At 42.6% G+C, this 17,354-nt stretch overlaps 1 protein-coding gene across 5 annotated transcripts in view; it reads right to left on the reverse strand.

Annotated features, from left to right (window-relative positions):
- Positions 1 to 5,934: 5,934 nt before the first annotated feature.
- The window catches only part of RARA (retinoic acid receptor alpha), a 79,140-nt gene continuing 67,720 nt past the window's right edge, over positions 5,935 to 17,354 (reverse strand). For all 5 annotated transcript variants that reach the window (XM_072111436.1, XM_072111438.1, XM_072111437.1 and 2 more), the window contains 7 exons: positions 16,238 to 16,386; positions 13,379 to 13,520; positions 12,288 to 12,448; positions 11,436 to 11,612; positions 10,179 to 10,383; positions 8,242 to 8,400; positions 5,935 to 7,466 (listed from right to left, as the gene is read on the reverse strand). In XM_072111436.1, coding sequence (XP_071967537.1) covers positions 7,270 to 7,466; positions 8,242 to 8,400; positions 10,179 to 10,383; positions 11,436 to 11,612; positions 12,288 to 12,448; positions 13,379 to 13,520; positions 16,238 to 16,386 — 1,190 coding nt within the window. In that variant the 3' untranslated portion in view covers positions 5,935 to 7,269. The remainder of the gene's footprint in view (positions 7,467 to 8,241; positions 8,401 to 10,178; positions 10,384 to 11,435; positions 11,613 to 12,287; positions 12,449 to 13,378; positions 13,521 to 16,237; positions 16,387 to 17,354) is intronic.

The raw sequence follows: 17,354 nt of genomic DNA on the forward strand, positions 1-17,354 counted from the left end.
AATCCGATGGTATGCGCCAAAATCCTGGCGGAATTCGGCACAAAACAGCAAAAATTCCAAAACCCGACGGCAGTTAATAAATGTGCCCCAGTATTCGGAGCGGCCAGGGAGCAATGCTGAGCAGCTGGAGGAGCTGAGCAGGGAGCAGGGGCAGAATGCCGTACCAGAGGAGCGAGCAGGAGAACTGGCACAAGAATAAGCCAATCATCGTTTCCTCTGTCGGCCGGACCAATGCCAAGCCCCAGGAGCCGGATATGAAGGGCGAAGCCCAGCGGAGTAACGCGGAGGTCAAGACATGGGCAGCCACCCAGGCAGAATCAAAAGAGCCAAAATGCTGCTGCAGGACATCCAGCAGGGAATTTATCAGCGACAAAGGTCCAGATCAGGTCTGGGGTTTCACAAGGAAATAGCTCAGTGAGCACTGAAAATTCACTTTACTTAAAGGAAACCCTGGACATGTGACTTTCCCAAGGTAACCATTGACTTCTTGTCACTGACGGCAGAAGGAACACAATCCCCAGTGACAGGTGACATTTGGCTCCAAGCTTAGACCAATCAACCCTCTATCACCCTGGCAGAAAACCTGACCTGGGGAGCGACAGGTTTTAGGTGGGAATAATTTAAATTCTTTTATATATGTTATAAACAGATAGTGATAGCGGCACCTCCAATGGCCTTCCATTGAGCATCATGCATCACTCCCTCCCCGTTGCACCCTGGTGTTGATGTTTGGATTTCATTCCCAATAAAGAAGAACCTTGATTTCACACAGAATTTGGGTGAGTGCCGTCCTTCCTCTTTCTATTTGTATTCTTTTATATATGTTATTAATTGTTATTTAATATTTTGCTCCTTTTAGCAGAAAAATACCATGGACACAAACTACAATGAAGAATTAAAATGCTGCCGGCCCTTGAAATCCTGTGATTTTGTCCCGGTATCGGAGGCGCAGGGCTGAAGATGGCTGCTCTCTGCGATGGTCACATCTCCACATGACGTGTTCTGAAGCTGCCTGGACAGGTCATGTGATCATCACTAAGTGTGGCTGTAGCTGGTTGCTTGCAGAATTTGGCTGTGACATTTTTTCTACTAATTTTCTGACTTTATCGTCGAACCTGAATAACATAAACATTTTTTTCTCTGGGTCAATACGTATACAGTGATAACTTTATAGTTTTTTTTTTTAATAATAATGAAATCCTTTTGGCGAAAAAAAAACCTTTCTACAATGCCACCTTCCAAGAGACATCACTTTTAAAAAAATGTTGTTCATGTGGTTATATAAGGTCTTATTTTTTGTGAAAAGGCCTGTAGATTTTATTTGTACACACCAGGGGTTCATAAAAATAGTTCTTTTTCATTGTGATTAATCAAATTTTTTGTGTGATGATTAAAAAATGTCAATTTGGTGTGCGTCAGACGCGTGCTTGTATTGTCAATGACGCAGCAGATACATCGCTCAGTTGGTTGTGCACTGGTTGTACGTTTCGGTGGCAATTTCCAATTATATATCTGCGTTTTTAATGCTACGTTCGGCTGCATTCATTTGATGGAAGTATCTTTTCTGAACACAGGAGCGATGCCTTGTGCAGTTTTCCGCCGCCTGGAATGTCGGACGTGTGTTTGCACTAATTGGTGCAGAGGTGAAAACAGTTTAGCATGCTAATTATTTCATACGCAAGCGCAATAGAAACGCACATTTAAAACGCATGCGTTTAAAAACACACACAAAGCTCATTGTGTGAACGCGCCCTGTATGACCGCCGTCTATACGAAAGTCTATACCGCGGATATTAAGGGGTTAACCCCTTCCATTAGTGCCACAATTTTAGGTCTCTTTCACATTGGCATTGATGTTCAGCTTCCGTTGCGTTTTGTCTATGGTGTGTCTACGTTTTTCTTCCATTATCTCCACAAAAAAAATTGAAGGTTTAACGTTGCTTTGAAAAAAAAAATTGCTCCTGTTCAGCCTCATCAGTGAAAAAAAACCCCAGATGTTTCATTCATCCCAACAGGGTGTGGTCACACGTCGCGTTTACTGCATGCGTTTAAAAACGCATTGCTACAGCTGAAGGGAGATTTGCCTAATTAAACAGCTCTTAACGCTTGCGTTTACAAAACACATGTTAACACACGCGTTAACCTCACGGTTAATTTTCCATTATGGGCAAGAGAAAAGCTGATATGTGATTGGTTGCTTTGGCTTACAAGTCCTTGCTCTTTAGACAATATTAAGACACAAGCCCTGCAGAAGCTTTGTAATGTTCCACCTTTATCTCCGACAAACAAGCCATTTTTCCTGTGCCTGCGCCTGTTGACATCTCAATCAGCGGGAAATTGCAGCTCATCATTCTAGATCATAACCCAGGTATCGCAGTAACGCTTTATGTGGAAAGCTGAAAGCACATTTAGTTGGGAATGATTTCCAGCGTTCCATTATCCACATGACTCATCATACGAGGCTCCTATGTGACACGGCGCTCATGTTAGCTTAGTAGAGGCAATAACCAGCTGCCAGGTGAGCCACTTACTCTAACAGGATCACAGGGACTCACGGCCAAGTACTAAATCATCCGTACCCCAACATTTAAAGGGACAGTACACTTCAATGTAAAAAAGGTTCGTTGTTTTCCTCCCCAGAGACTATAGAGAGGTGGTTATAGCGTACATCTCAGAGACACCCATCATCTGGCTGTCATACAGTCATACCTGGATAATGTCCTGTAATACCAAGCTGGACAGCAGGTTATAAAGGAGGATTATCACACCTCACTTAACCTGACAGTGTGACGTAAAGAGATAATGCTGCTAATACCGGCACATGGCAATTCTATACGTCATTCAGATAGTAAAGGACATATTTTATGTTCCTCTCTTGTTCAGGGGTAGATCAAAAATATTAAAGGACAGAGGCACAAGAATTGCATAGAAACTGAAAGACAGCCCCGAATGGACAGAACTTTTAGGGCGCGTAGACACGTTGCATTTTGACCTGTGTTTTCATTGCGTTTGAAACGCATATACAACAGCTGAGGAGAGGTGATTTGCCTAATTACATCACTGTTAACGTTTCCGTTTACAAAACGCATTGAAAACGCATTGCAAACGTAAACGGTAATGTAATTGGACAAATTACCTCACATCAGCTGTTGTATATGCGTTTCAAACGCAATGAAAACGCAACCAAAACGCAACGTGTGAACGCGCCCTTAGGGTGTGTTCACATGTTGCGTTTTCATAGTGTGTGAAACGCAATACAGCTGAGGAGAGGCGATTTGCTTTATTACATTATTAACATTTGATTTTACAAAACACATAGTGCAACCCAATGTTAATGCATGCATTAACCCCTACACGCACCAGTACAATATAGTATATACCTGCAGGAAAATACTTCTTGCACGGGGACGTACTATAGCGTCCCACTTCTGACACTGGCTCACAAACAGAGGCAGCACCAGAAGCAGTGGCTGTCAGCTGTATACTACAGCCGACTTCGCGAGTGTTGACCCCTTACATGCCGAAGTCAAGCATGACCGCGGCGTGTATGGGTCTTTCCCTTATGGGTCAGATCCCCGTTTCGCTTACCAATCCACTTCTGGGCAGCCACGAGTTTTACCAAGTGCCCCGGGGCTACCCGATCTTCCTAGCAGTCAGACCCCTTCCAGATCTGTCTGTAAACTGTCTGCCCATGCTCTGCATGCTCAGACACTTTACACTGCTCTACAATGAATTAGTATTGTAGAGCAGTGTACTGGACTTGAATCAGCAATCAAGTATGTATAAGTAAAAAAAGGCCCGCTAGCCGGGCTACCAGCACCACCACTGCCCTGACAGCCAAGTTACCAGCACCAGTGCCCCGACAGCCGAGCTACCAACACCAGTGCCCCGACAGACGAGCTACCAACAGCAGTGCCCCGACAGCCGGGGTACCCCCACCAGTGCCCCGACAGCCGAGCTACCAACACCAGTGCCCCGACAGCCGGGGTACCCCCACCACTGCCCTGACAGCCGAGCTACCAACACCAGTGCCCCCGACAGCCGGGGTACCACCACCACTGTCCTGACAGCCAGGCTAACATGGAAGTAGGAGAAAGTTTAGAATATTAATGATAAATTAGAATAGTAATGTGAACCACTGTCAGGGCTACAGTGGGGGCCCCTACCAGATTTTCCACCCTGGGGCATCTACCTACCTTAATATGAAATCTGAGAATTAGGGGTTTACAGCCATATGGAAAACTATCTTTTCCATATTATTATACACTCACCGGCCACTTTATTAGGTACACCATGCTAGTAACGGGTTGGACCCCCTTTTGCCTTCAGAACTGCCTCAATTCTTCGTGGCATAGATTCAACAAGGTGCTGGAAGCATTCCTCAGAGATTTTGGTCCATATTGACATGATGGCATCACACAGTTGCCGCAGATTTGTCAGCTGCACATCCATGATGCGAATCTCCCGTTCCACCACATCCCAAAGATGCTCTATTGGATTGAGATCTGGTGACTGTGGAGGCCATTTGAGTACAGTGAACTCATTGTCATGTTCAAGAAACCAGTCTGAGATGATTCCAGCTTTATGACATGGCGCATTATCCTGCTGAAAGTAGCCATCAGATGTTGGGTACATTGTGGTCATAAAGGGATGGACATGGTCAGCAACAATACTCAGGTAGGCTGTGGCGTTGCAACGATGCTCAATTGGTACCAAGGGGCCCAAAGAGTGCCAAGAAAATATTCCCCACACCATGACACCATCACCAGCCTGAACCGTTGATACAAGGCAGGATGGATCCATGCTTTCATGTTGTTGATGCCAAATTCTGACCCTACCATCCGAATGTCGCAGCAGAAATCGAGACTCATCAGACCAGGCAACGTTTTTCCAATCTTCTGCTGTCCAATTTCGATGAGCTTGTGCAAATTGTAGCCTCAGTTTCCTGTTCTTAGCTGAAAGGAGTGGCACCCGGTGTGGTCTTCTGCTGCTGTAGCCCATCTGCCTCAAAGTTCAACGTACTGTGAGTTCAGAGATGCTCTTCTGCCTACCTTGGTTGTAACGGGTGGCGATTTGAGTCACTGTTGCCTTTCTATCAGCTCGAACCAGTCTGCCCATTCTCTTCTGACCTCTGACATCAACAAGGCATTTCCGCCCACAGAACTTCCGCTCACTGGATGTTTTTTCTTTTTCGGACCATTCTCTGTAAACCCTAGAGATGGTTGTGCGTGAAAATCCCAGTAGATCAGCAGTTTCTGAAATACTCAGACCAGCCCTTCTGGCACCAACAACCATGCCACGTTCAAAGGCCTCAAATCACCTTTCTTCCCCATACTGATGCTCGGTTTGAACTGCAGGAGATTGTCTTGACCATGTCTACATGCCTAAATGCACTGAGCTGCCGCCATATGATTGGCTGATTAGAAATTAAGTGTTAACGAGCAGTTAGACAGATGTACCTAATAAAGTGGCTGGTGAGTGTATATCTGAACTTGAATCTTTAATCTTGACGTGGATAAGGAATTAATTGCTATGCATCTATTAAATGAATTTGTCCAGTAATACAACTATACTGGGGATTTGATGTAGATGAGGATTGTGACTTTTGGATCATAAGAATAGGGGTCTCCCTATTTGAATGAAGTAAAGGTTATCCTGGTCTTCTCTGCTGTTGTTTTCAACTCTTTTGGGCCAATCTCACAAGTCAAGTCCCACAAAAATGACTGGAGTAGCAGCACATTCAGATAGAGACCTCTTTCATTATCAGAATACAGGAGCCAATGGTTACCAACTTTTAATGTGATCAATGCATCCAATTCTCATAGAACTAACCAATATTGTGCCATGAGAACTTATTGCATAGATTACTGCAATCTGTGCCCCCCACAGTCACCCCTCTATAATACAGAAAACATACTCATTGCAACCCAAAGAATCAAACAAACAAGTTTGTTTTAATATAAAGATAAACGTTTGTGCAGAAGTTAGACAGAAACTTGAGGAGAAAACCTTCAAAGTAAAACAAAAAAAAAACTTTTTTTTCACATAAAAAAACTTTCACATCTCATTTTATTTAACTTTTTTTTTTACCTTTTTCTTTTTTTTTTAATTTCTTTTTTTATTTTGAAGTAAAACACCTCACCCCCCCTCTTTTTGAAATTTCTGCTGGTGTGTAGAGGTGTAAAAACGGCAAGTTCTGTGGAGGGATGGAGGTAAAAGGCGGGTGGGTAAAGGGGGTCACAACGTTTAGTGGTTAAAAGAAAATATGTGAAACCAGTGATACTGTGCAGCTGGTATATGATAACTATGAGTATGGCTTCAATCCCTAAGGTACCAGAGTCTTGGGGATAGCCAATTAGTTGCAGTCCAATTCTTCCATGTGGTCAGCAGTAGCGGACTGACCATTAGAGTCCCAGTGGTAAGCACTCTGCCATTAGCGCCCGTATCATGGAAGCGCGTTGGTGCTTTCCACTAGGATGCCCATTGTCCAAGAAAACAGCCATGTCCATTCTTACACTTTAAAATATCTTAAAAGGTTCCGATTGAATCAAAGGGAAAAAAATGTAGCAAAAATATATATATACAATTTTTTCTTTTTTTTTTTGCACCAATTTATATAAGATCCTAAAAGGCGTCAATTTATTTTTCCAGTTTCAATACCTCAAGCTGCACGGATATTATCCAATGTAAAGATCCAGAAACTGCTGTAGAAACAGCTAAATCCATTCAAAAAGATTTTGAGTGCTTTGGGAGGGGGGGTGCAAAAATGGCAGTGAATGGAGTTAATGAACCAGCATAATTCTCCTGCATGAAGTGGCTTTCATATGGTCACCTCTTTAGCGGTCTGAGAACGTCCCGTAAGCCGCTCCTCCCATCCCTATCACAGGGACATAGTGCGAGATTCTGCTCAATCTTAGTCCTGCTTTGAGTCTGTTCTCCATCCAGTGGGTGTGAGAGGAGTACTGTCCAGAGGCACAAGGCTGAATCGTAAGGAAATGAGGGGACCGAGGGCTACACGTCCATGCCTGGATCATCCTCTCTCCTGCAGAGACTAGGTCCAGGGCTAAATACAGCACAGTGATGATTCCCGGTTGAGGTTTAAAGAGAATAGTAGAAAGGTAAAGCATGGTACATTGAAAGAGATCCAAGGGAGGACAGAAGAATGAAGGAGGAAAAGTGTAGGACAAGTAAGAAGTGAAGAGTACCAGAGAAGTCTGTGCATGAGCTGGTGAGTCTCTGTGCCATGTTGCCATGCTGACTGGCTGAGGGTTAGGGTGAGTGTGTCGATGGGCTGCTGTGAGTTGAGCTAGGAGAAAGACTGGGACTGCAGCTCCCTGGTGGGGCGGGAGTCGGAGGCGATGCTGCTCCAGTGTTGTCTAGGCCTTCAGAGTTCTCTAGCATCTCCTGGATGAGAGGTGGCATGGATCCCGGGATTTCCATCTTCAGAGTGATCACGCGTTCAGCACCTGCACCGATAATGGGAAATGTTAGATCGCTGGTACTCAATAACCTCAATTATAGAGACCAAACATTATATATGATATATTGGATCTATAACAAGTCACCTAATCAATATTAAAATGGATTGTCCACACTAAGCAGTCCCTTTTTTGTTATCAGGGTCCTTTAGGGCTCTTTCACACGAACGTATGGAGCTTGTGTATACTTGCCGTATGATGACATGATCCCACGGGCTGCACACAGATCAGAGGATGGAAGTCCCTGCATTATATAGAAATATAATGCACGGACGTTCCCTCTGCCAGCAGAAAAGCCGTGTCAGAACTGTAATAGGAGAAATCCCAGAACTGGCAGAGGAGACATCCTTGCATTATATTTCTATATAAGGCCCCTGCATATACTCCCGTCCTCTGCTTGGGAGCAGCTCGTGGGGTCGTGTCACTATATGCCACGTTTACACAGGCTACCCACGTTTGTGTGAAACAGCCCTTACATTGATCTTAACAACTTCTTCTGGTAATTAGTTGTATCCTGTAGTTCTCCACACCACCACAGGGGATGTGTAACAATATGCGGTGTCCATCAACATCAATAGGATGGTGGGCAGCAACTCCTGTACAAGGACCTATGAAGTAAAATGAGGGACCGCTTTTCCCAGAGACAAAGGATGCATCAATATAGTGCTGTCAGAAGATGACTGCGCACATAGACGTATCCATCATTGTGTGAGACGTAGATCTTTCTTAGGCATCGTACATTTCTGTCTGCCTGACCACTTACCCTTGGCACTGATGCTTCGCAAGTCTGTGATCTTCATCAACATTTTTGGGAACATGTGGGGTTTTTTGGGTCTTCTCCTCCTGACGTAGATTTTAAGCGCCTCCAGTAGAGGTTCCTGTAACTTGTCCACCTTATCCGGCTGCTCCAGGTCCTGTCGATCTGAATAGAAATAATATATTATTGCAATATATTTTATGTGCATTTCCCTACATCCACAGATAGCTGTATATACTTGATTGCAGTAAGATGCAATAACTGCAGCTGACCACTAGATGGTGCCTAGTACCCAGTTACTAGCAGTGGATTGCTTACATGCGCTAACCTTGTTATACCATATGATAAATCTACAAACAGATAAATAGGTGATCTATAAAACTTGGCATTTACATCTTTACAGCTTATTAAGCGAAGAAAGAAAAGCTCCTTACATTTGCAGGAAAGAAAGCCATTTAACTTTTAAGACTCCTTGTAACTCACACTCACAGTAAAGTGCCTATAGCTAGAACGTGAAGTTAAAGGGGCATGGAAAATGACACTTTATAAATCCATACCAATGGTATAACATGTCACAGTGTTCATCCTCATCGTTTTTCACTGATATTTCTTGTGTACTAGTTCATATAATGACATATTTTGCACCACCACAGTATAATGTATGGGTTGGACTCGATGGAGTGATGTCTTTTTCTAACCTTTTTACACTATGATACTATGATTATTTTTTTTATAGTAAAGCAGCGGCCCCTTTAACCTAATCTTGGTAAATGACCATTATGTTCAGTGGACAGGAACACAACCATGATGTACTGCTCCCTAGCATTGTATGTGAGCTATGGACAGGAATGGTTAGGTATATGAAGGTTATGTATACCTAATGAGACATCCCTGCTCAGGCTTAGATGCGTCAGACATATTTCCATCACCCGGCCGTACATATTCAATGTCTATTTCTGACCCACTTCACATCAGACAGAGCAGATGACCATCAAAAGACCCCCAGAATGTAAGACGGTAAATAGCCCGAGGTGAATAATAGCGTCTCTCTTCTCTCCAAATGCAAGATCTAATGCACTAATAAGCTATATACAGGCATGGGGGCATATTTGTAACCATCAGATATCTAAAGCATATTAAAGAGGTTCTCCTAAGGTTGAAAAACATGGATGCTTTCTTCCAAAAACAGTGCCACACCTGACCATGGTATGTGTAGGTTTTGCAGATTTATAGAAATGAATGGAGCTCAGTTGCAATACCACACACTACCCGTGGTGAAGTGTGGCGCTGTATTTGGAAGAAAACAGCAAGGTTTTTAACCTCGAAAGGACCAGTTTAAGGCCAGTTTGTAAGGCTGATATGAGAAATTTAAACTTGGGAACCGTGGAAGGCGTTCCAACAAAACGCTGAAATAAGTAAAACTAAATTCACACGAATGTATGCCAGCTGTACCGAAGCCGGACGGGCATACGTTCGCCGCGATGGAGAGGAGGAGTGGTGACCCATCTCCATAGTGATGCATGGCAGCGTAACACAGGGAAAGATAGAACATGTCCTATTTTTCCCCCATGTACGGAGCAATACAGTGCTGCACCATATCGCTCCATGCGCCCATTGCCGGCCTATGGGGGACGTATGTACGCCCGCAAGCTTGCGGCCGTATATGCGTCCACCCACGGTCATGTGAATGTAGCCTAACTCTTTGCAGGTTGTTGCGTTGGTTTATCCTCAGCTTGATACATCCGACTTCAGACCGTCCCCTGCTACCGACAGAAAATCCCTTCCCTTCTCCCCTCAACCTTTTCCCCTTGACCTGGACTACACTAACAAAGCGAATAATGAAGCAGCATTCAAGACATGAAGAACATCTTTGTCCGTTTTAATATTTAGGCCTTTGTAGAAATAAAGGCAGAGAACCTCTTTAAACGTTATACATCTCTTACCTCCAGAGATGAGACAAATGGCGCTCAGGAGACCAGTCTCTGCGTCATCCATTTCTAGCGGTAGCAGCTGGTTTGCAAAGGCAAAGACGAGATCGGTGAGAGGCCCGAAGCCAGCATTGTGCATCTGTGTCCGGTTAAGGGTCAGGCCATCTGAGAAAGTCATGGTGTCCTGGTCAGGCGTGTAGCGTATACAAATTCGGAGGATCTGCGATAAACCAAGTCAGAATGTGGGAGAATTAGAAAACAATAGGTACGAGAGCAACTGAAGAGATGCGTAAAGACACAAGCGACAGCGTCTACACAACTGCTGACACCGGAGGAGGAAATACTTGTGCACAAGACTGTAAATAGTTTATATAAGTTTATCCCTCCATGTGTCCGATAATAGACCCGAGCCACAAGAAACAATGGCACTTACGTAATAAGCGAGTGCCAGCAGAAAGTGTGCGAGAGCTCACAGGAAACAGACCGCGCATTCATTTACATTTGTTTCGCTTGACTAGGCTAAAAGCTTATTGAAGATGGTTACTAGGGATGACAGCATAGAGCACACAGGTCCTGATTGATTTCACTTTACAGCCTTACAATTCTATAAGTGGGCTGGATGCAGACGTGATCTATGGATTGTAAGTGTCCGCACTTCCTTCCATAGTGCTCATTCTTCTTCAGTTTCCTGCCCAATACAAGCAGTGCCGGAGCTGCAGCCTGCCCTTACTGTGCATAGACTAACGGCATAAAGGAAAATCAAACATAATGAGCCAGGGACGCTTAGTTATAGATCCAGGCACTGTGATTGTAGTAATCTTCATACATTTGTTATCCATATCCTTCTTCCTTCTAAAATCAACTTTAAACATTATGCTTACGAGTCTGAAGGGCTCCTGGAAGCGTTACCCTCCGTGCTGCAGATTCACAAGCTGTTACACTGTCTCCCCCACAGCACTTCTTCCCTCCCTCTGCCTCATGTAATCTCACTGCAACAGGGGAAGTTTTAGCACAGAAAGGAAGAGGGGATAGTGTTCATACACAGTGTAATCTTCAGCAGTGGTAATACTCCCACAGGCCATCATTAGCATAATTTTTGAATTTATAGCAGTCATTTTGGGTAAGTGTCCCTGGTTTATCATGTTGGATTTTCATGGTAGATTTCCTTTAAATCAGCTCCATCCTAATTAATCCAATTGCCTCCAACCTCCCTCTGACCGGAGCAGTAAATGTTTCTAACGTTAATAAAGTGGCACAGAAACCATAACTTACCAGGATGTCCAGGCAGGCGGCTTTGAGGAGGGTTATTTGATCGGCTATGGTAAGAGTGGTAAATCCCGGTAACTGTTTGGCAAATTCCACCGTCTTGATTATGCATTTGGTGGACAGCTCACTGAATTTATCCCAAAGATCAATGTCCAAGGAGACTCGCTGTTCTGAGCTGAAATTCTAAAAGACAGAAGGTGAGGAATGGACTATGAGAAGGGAAAAAGTACTGTAAGTGAAGACAACCCTTTTATTGTGTCACCCAAAACCCCCTGTTAAGAGTGGTATAGGAAATATAGCTCAATGTAGCAATAATATTTAGATCTTAATAGGGTAAAATGGATGTAAAGCGAACCTGTCACCAGGAATGTGATTTGTAGCTGGTGACAGGTTCCAATAGCCTACTGTATGCTGATTTTAAAAATGCCTTTGTCAGCATTCTCAATCATTTCAGTACTTTATAGCTGCCCCTCCCTGGGTGCTTCTAGAAGGTAATGTGAAATAAACTTATATAAACTACTGAAATTATTCAGAATGCTAACAAAGGCATTTTTAAAATCAGCTACTAGAACCCGTCACCCGGTGACAGCGATCAGATGAAAAACAATGGTATGGCTATTATCCCACATTACGCCACTAGGCTTTGTAGAAGTCGTGGTAGATGATTTTGAAAGTAGCACAGTTTTCCTAATCCTACCATGGAAAAATGTATTTGCATATTTCTTTCCCAGAATCCCCAGTGTAGCGTCCATGTATTGGTGTCTATTGGGTTTCTAGCTCATTTGCCACATGAAAATGCATCAATATTAGAAATTATCTTAACGCAACATCACTGCTCAGACTATGGGTGCCACTTACTGTAGTGTATTTGCCCAGCTGGCACAGTGATGGGAAAGTTTCCTGGTGAGCTTTTCGCACTTTCTCAATCAGGTTTTCGGTCTCTGGGCTCAGCACGTAGCTCTCGGTTACTTCAGGTTTTGGGGGTTCCTTCTTTTTTTTGTTGCGGTCGTTGCGTACAGCTGGTGGGGGAGAGGCATAAGAAATTATTAGTACCAAAGATCACAATGCTCTTAAAGTTTAAAGCCTCCATTGATGGAATCTGAAGTGACATGTGACTACTGCAGCCAATCAGTGGCCTCAGTGGTCATGTGATTTTCTTCATGGACACTACTCCTGCTATTTGGCCACTATCCTGTTCAATGTGAGCTTACGTCGGATTCCAGCGCAGCGACTGAACAGGGACTGCCATGTTCATCTGTGTACATAGAGGCTATCATATCTTCTTCCATCATCAAGCACGCAGTTCTGACTCATATACGGTCATGCTGAATAGTGGATAACTATAGCAGAACATTAGAGATAAGGGCTTCTATGAAACTATAGGACCCTGCTGCAGAGCTGTTATCTGCTATGCGATGTGGTCTCTGCTGCGGTAAGTTACATGATAAAGAATGAGGCCATAATGCTAGGCAACCACCACGTTTTTAATGTAATGATTACAAATCATACAATTCAATAGATTATTGAAGCGTATGAAGCTACAGAGGAACAACAGCTTTGTCTTGATGGGTCTATGAGCATAAGATAATATCTTCATCCTTATGTCCATTCAACTTACATTGAGCGCACACAGATTACGAAGCGCTGCACAGAGCTGGCCAAATCAGTCCCTGATGGGACTAACAATCTAATCAACCTACCGGTATGTTTTGGAGTGTGGTAGGAAACCCACACAAACATGGAGAGAACATACAAACTCTTTGCAGATGTTGACTCTGGGACTTTAACCCCAGCGCTGCAAGGCTTTAATGATAACCACTAAGCCACCGTGCCGCCCAGTGTTCTATTATATCACTCACTACAAAGCACTTGATCCAGGAGCGGTCAGGAAATTCATGTACGATTCCCATATAACCCCGTGTAATAATCCTCATGTACACATCACTTACATTCTTTGGACATGCCGACCTCGAAGCATTTCTGTAGCCGGCAGTACTGGCAGCGGTTCCGCGTTACTTTGTTTATGATGCAGTTCTTGTCTCGGTGACATGTGTAGACCATGTTTTTCTGTATGCTGCGTCGGAAAAAACCCTGAAATTATACAATAAAAAAAAAAAATGTTACTTTATCATCTACGTTTGACAGAAATATTAATATTGAGGAAACCTTTCCATTCTCGGAAATTACATTTCCCCTACCGGCTGTTGGTTTTCTTAGAAAGACAACAAATATGCACACACACGAATGTGAAAAAGTAGAGCGCCAGGTAAATATCCAAAGGGCAAATACAGGTGCAGAAGACCTGAGTTTGTCAAATACCACGGCTTTTACGACATGATAATGTTTTGTTAAATTCTTGTGTTTCCTAGAATATAACAATTGTGTAGCATCCGTTCTTATAGCAGCACATTAGTTATTCCTCCTGACCTATCACCTTCCCCCTGTCAATAAGGTTTGCACTGATTGGACAACGCCTTAGCTTGGTTGGGTTATTCCTACATTTCCAGACAAAACAATAGTGCAGGATATTTATGAGTTTAAAAAAAACAGATAGTAAATTACCATAGTTTCAATTGACAATGAAGACAATAAGGCATAAATATGATTATGAATGCTGTAGAAAACCGCAGAACCAAAGAATTATTCCTCAGCTGTCTACTGTTATACAAATATATTGTGTTACTTATATTGTTATCATTCTGTGTCACAGTCTGTATTATACCCCAGAGCTGCATTCACTATTCTACAGGCTTCAGAGTTGACCTTAAAGAAAATCTACCATTAAAAATGTAACCAGGGACACTTACTTATAGATCTAGACACTGTGACTGTGGTAATCTTCTTATATTTGTTATCCATGGCTTGCTTTCTTCTAATATCAACTTTTAGAATTGTGATAATGAGCCTGTAGGGCTATGGGGGGGTTACCCGAGCCCCTCCATGCTGCAGTTTCACGGGCTGTTACAATGAGCAGAATGTGTCACCCTCCCCAACCCCCTGCTCTTTCCCTCCTCCTTCTGCCTTTGCAATGTATCAGTAGCAGGAAGTGCAAGGGAAGGGTATTCTTAAAGCTACAGCATTAAGGGGCCCTGGAAACACCCCCAGAGCCCTTCTGACTCATTTGGCATAATATAAAAAGTTGATTTTAGAAGAAAGGTGGCTGTGGATAACAAATATGAGAAAAATGCCACAGTCACAGTGCCTGGAGTAAATGTCCCTGGTGTATGGATGGTGATGGTAGATTTCCTTTAAACACCAATCCTGGTTGGCTGTGGGTTTATGAGCTTTCTCTAGTAATTTGTATATTAGGCAGTGGCCTCTTTATACCCAGCAAAAAACATGTGAAAACTCTCCACTATAGCTCCTCCATACTTTATAATAGTAGTTGTGCTGTTGGGGATGAGAATGTTGTCAAACTTGTTGCCTGTTTTTATTAAAGCAGCAGAATTGTGAATGCTGCTCTTGATTACTTGTAAGGCTTATAAGTAAAGGATAGCTAGAGAGATAATATATATAGATGATAGATAAATAGGTGAATCGTCACCTATATCTGATAATTCTGCAGCTACTCATCCTAAAGAATGTGAACAATCCATCCGTACTAAACCCCATTACAGATAACATGGAGAGTAATGATGTATGTGAGCGCTGCTGTGGAGTTATCCTGTGATTCTACATCCCATGCTGAGTGCACATCACAGCGGTGAGATCAGGCGCCTCTTTACATGAGGAAGAACTTCTTATCCAAGCTGAGTGAGACCACAGCGGGATAGCAAAAAGGCTTCTAAGGTAAGAATCGATAGGTCTCTATAATGCTGTGCCAGGCCCTCCGTATGTACGACTTGGCATTTAGGAAAGTGATGACTCGGGATTTACATTACTCAACTATAGGGATCCAAATTAATAGCATTAGGATGTGTTCATGTGACTCCTTGATTTAAATGGAAATCTATGCTATATTTTATATGGAGCAGATCTTATCAGTATCCATTTGCAGCCCACTTCTACATGTGATAGGTTGTATACAGTTTTTGTTACTGTATCTATACAGTAAGTTTGGTTCTGTTACCATATCTGTACAAACAGCTTGGTTCTGTAAACATATCCATATAGTAAGCTTGGTTCTGTTACCATATCAGTACAGCAAGCTTAGTTCTGTTTCTATATATATACAGCAAGCTTGGATCGGTTTCTATATCTATACAGCTAGCTTAGTTCTGTTACCATATCGGTACAGCAAGCATGGATCAGTTTCTATATTTATAAAGCAAGCTTAGTTCTGTTTTTATATCTATACAGCAAGCTTAGTTCTGTGTCTATATTTATACAGCAAGCTTGGATTGGTTTCTATATCTATACAGCAAGCTTGCTTCTGTGTCTATATCTGTACAGAAAGCTTAGTTCTGTTTTGATATCTATACAGCAAGCTTTCTTCTGTGTCTATATCTGTACAGAAAGCTTAGTTCTGTTTCGATATCTATACAGCAAGCTTGCTTCTGCATAGATACTAACAAGCATTTGTCCGACAGCTTTCCTAAAGTGTATATTTTGGTAAAGCACATTTTTACCTGGAAGACCACAGCAAAAAGTTATGTGGCAACCTCAGATTTATAGAGCGTGCTTGGCGCCATTTTTTATTACATGGACTACAAAGTGTCTCTGTGCCCCATACCAATTATATAAAAAAATTAACCCAAAAGTAGCTGCTGATAACAGGGAACAATAGCAAATAGAGTTACATATGGAATTAATGTAAATCATTTATTTTATCCACATCATACGTCTACAATTATATAGCGGGTACTTACCTTGCAGCCCTCACAGGCACTGACCCCATAGTGATAACCCGAACTCTTGTCTTGACACACAAAACAGGGTTTGTAGATTCTCGGGAGGGGTGGCGGGGAAGGGGGACTGGGGACAATTTCCTCCGAACTGGTGCTCTGGGTTTCAATAGCTAAAGAGAAATAAACAAAATAATGATTATTGTGTATACTATATCAACTACAGATATATGCAATGAATGCTTCCTGAATCATTGAGGCTGACACTCCAATTCAACTTCCAAGTAGTTCTTGTACAATGAGTACCGTAGGATAACCATGAATGTGCAAGACAGCCCAGGGCTATGAGCGAGGATATATCTAAAAGAACATTTGGACAATCAAAATATGTGGGTTTTATAAAATGAGAGTTATAAAAATGTTGCTGCATGCTACTTTTCTACAAAAAAAAACTGTTATTTCTTCCCTTTTTCTGCTTTTGTCCTTACTTTTTAAAAGTAGGCAGGATAAAAGAAATAAAATTCTGTTTGCCTACCACTACCACTAGAGGGAGCTTATGGACACAGACAAAGTGGTCCAGTCGTACTGATATTGTTGGGTTAAGCCAACTTTGTAGTAATGTGAACAGGAGCTTAAGACTCAGTAGACTCCTGTGATCTAATAACTATGACTACGATTTAACACCAGCACTGATCGGAGAATTTTGTCAAATAATTAAGGTTTACTGGATCCCTTGGAGAGTCCAATTAGAGAAACTTTGGGGTAGCAGGGAAATGCGAGGCACAGCTCTAGTAGTCGGATCTGAATATAAACTATTTCTACGCAAAGAACGAGAATTTTTTTATTTTTTTTAATTCTGTATTTTACACCAACGGAAACCGAAATGAGTCAGAGGCAAGTCTGTGGCTCCCCTACAGCAGGCAGTGATTCACTGTAATCTCCAACTAACAGGATAGCGCGGATAGCAATAACATGGGTGATAATGTCACTCTAAACTTCTATATATAATAATCTATACTGATGTCTAATCATGTGCCTCTCATGATACTGGGAAAGCTGAGTGATAACCAAGAAGTTGTAATGTGGGCACCTACGGATAGTACATCGCTGCAAAGACGTTTGTCTTTACCCCTGAAAAATA

Source organism: Engystomops pustulosus, chromosome 6 (assembly GCF_040894005.1).
Source record: "Engystomops pustulosus chromosome 6, aEngPut4.maternal, whole genome shotgun sequence".
NCBI classification, from domain to species: Eukaryota; Metazoa; Chordata; class Amphibia; order Anura; family Leptodactylidae; genus Engystomops; species Engystomops pustulosus.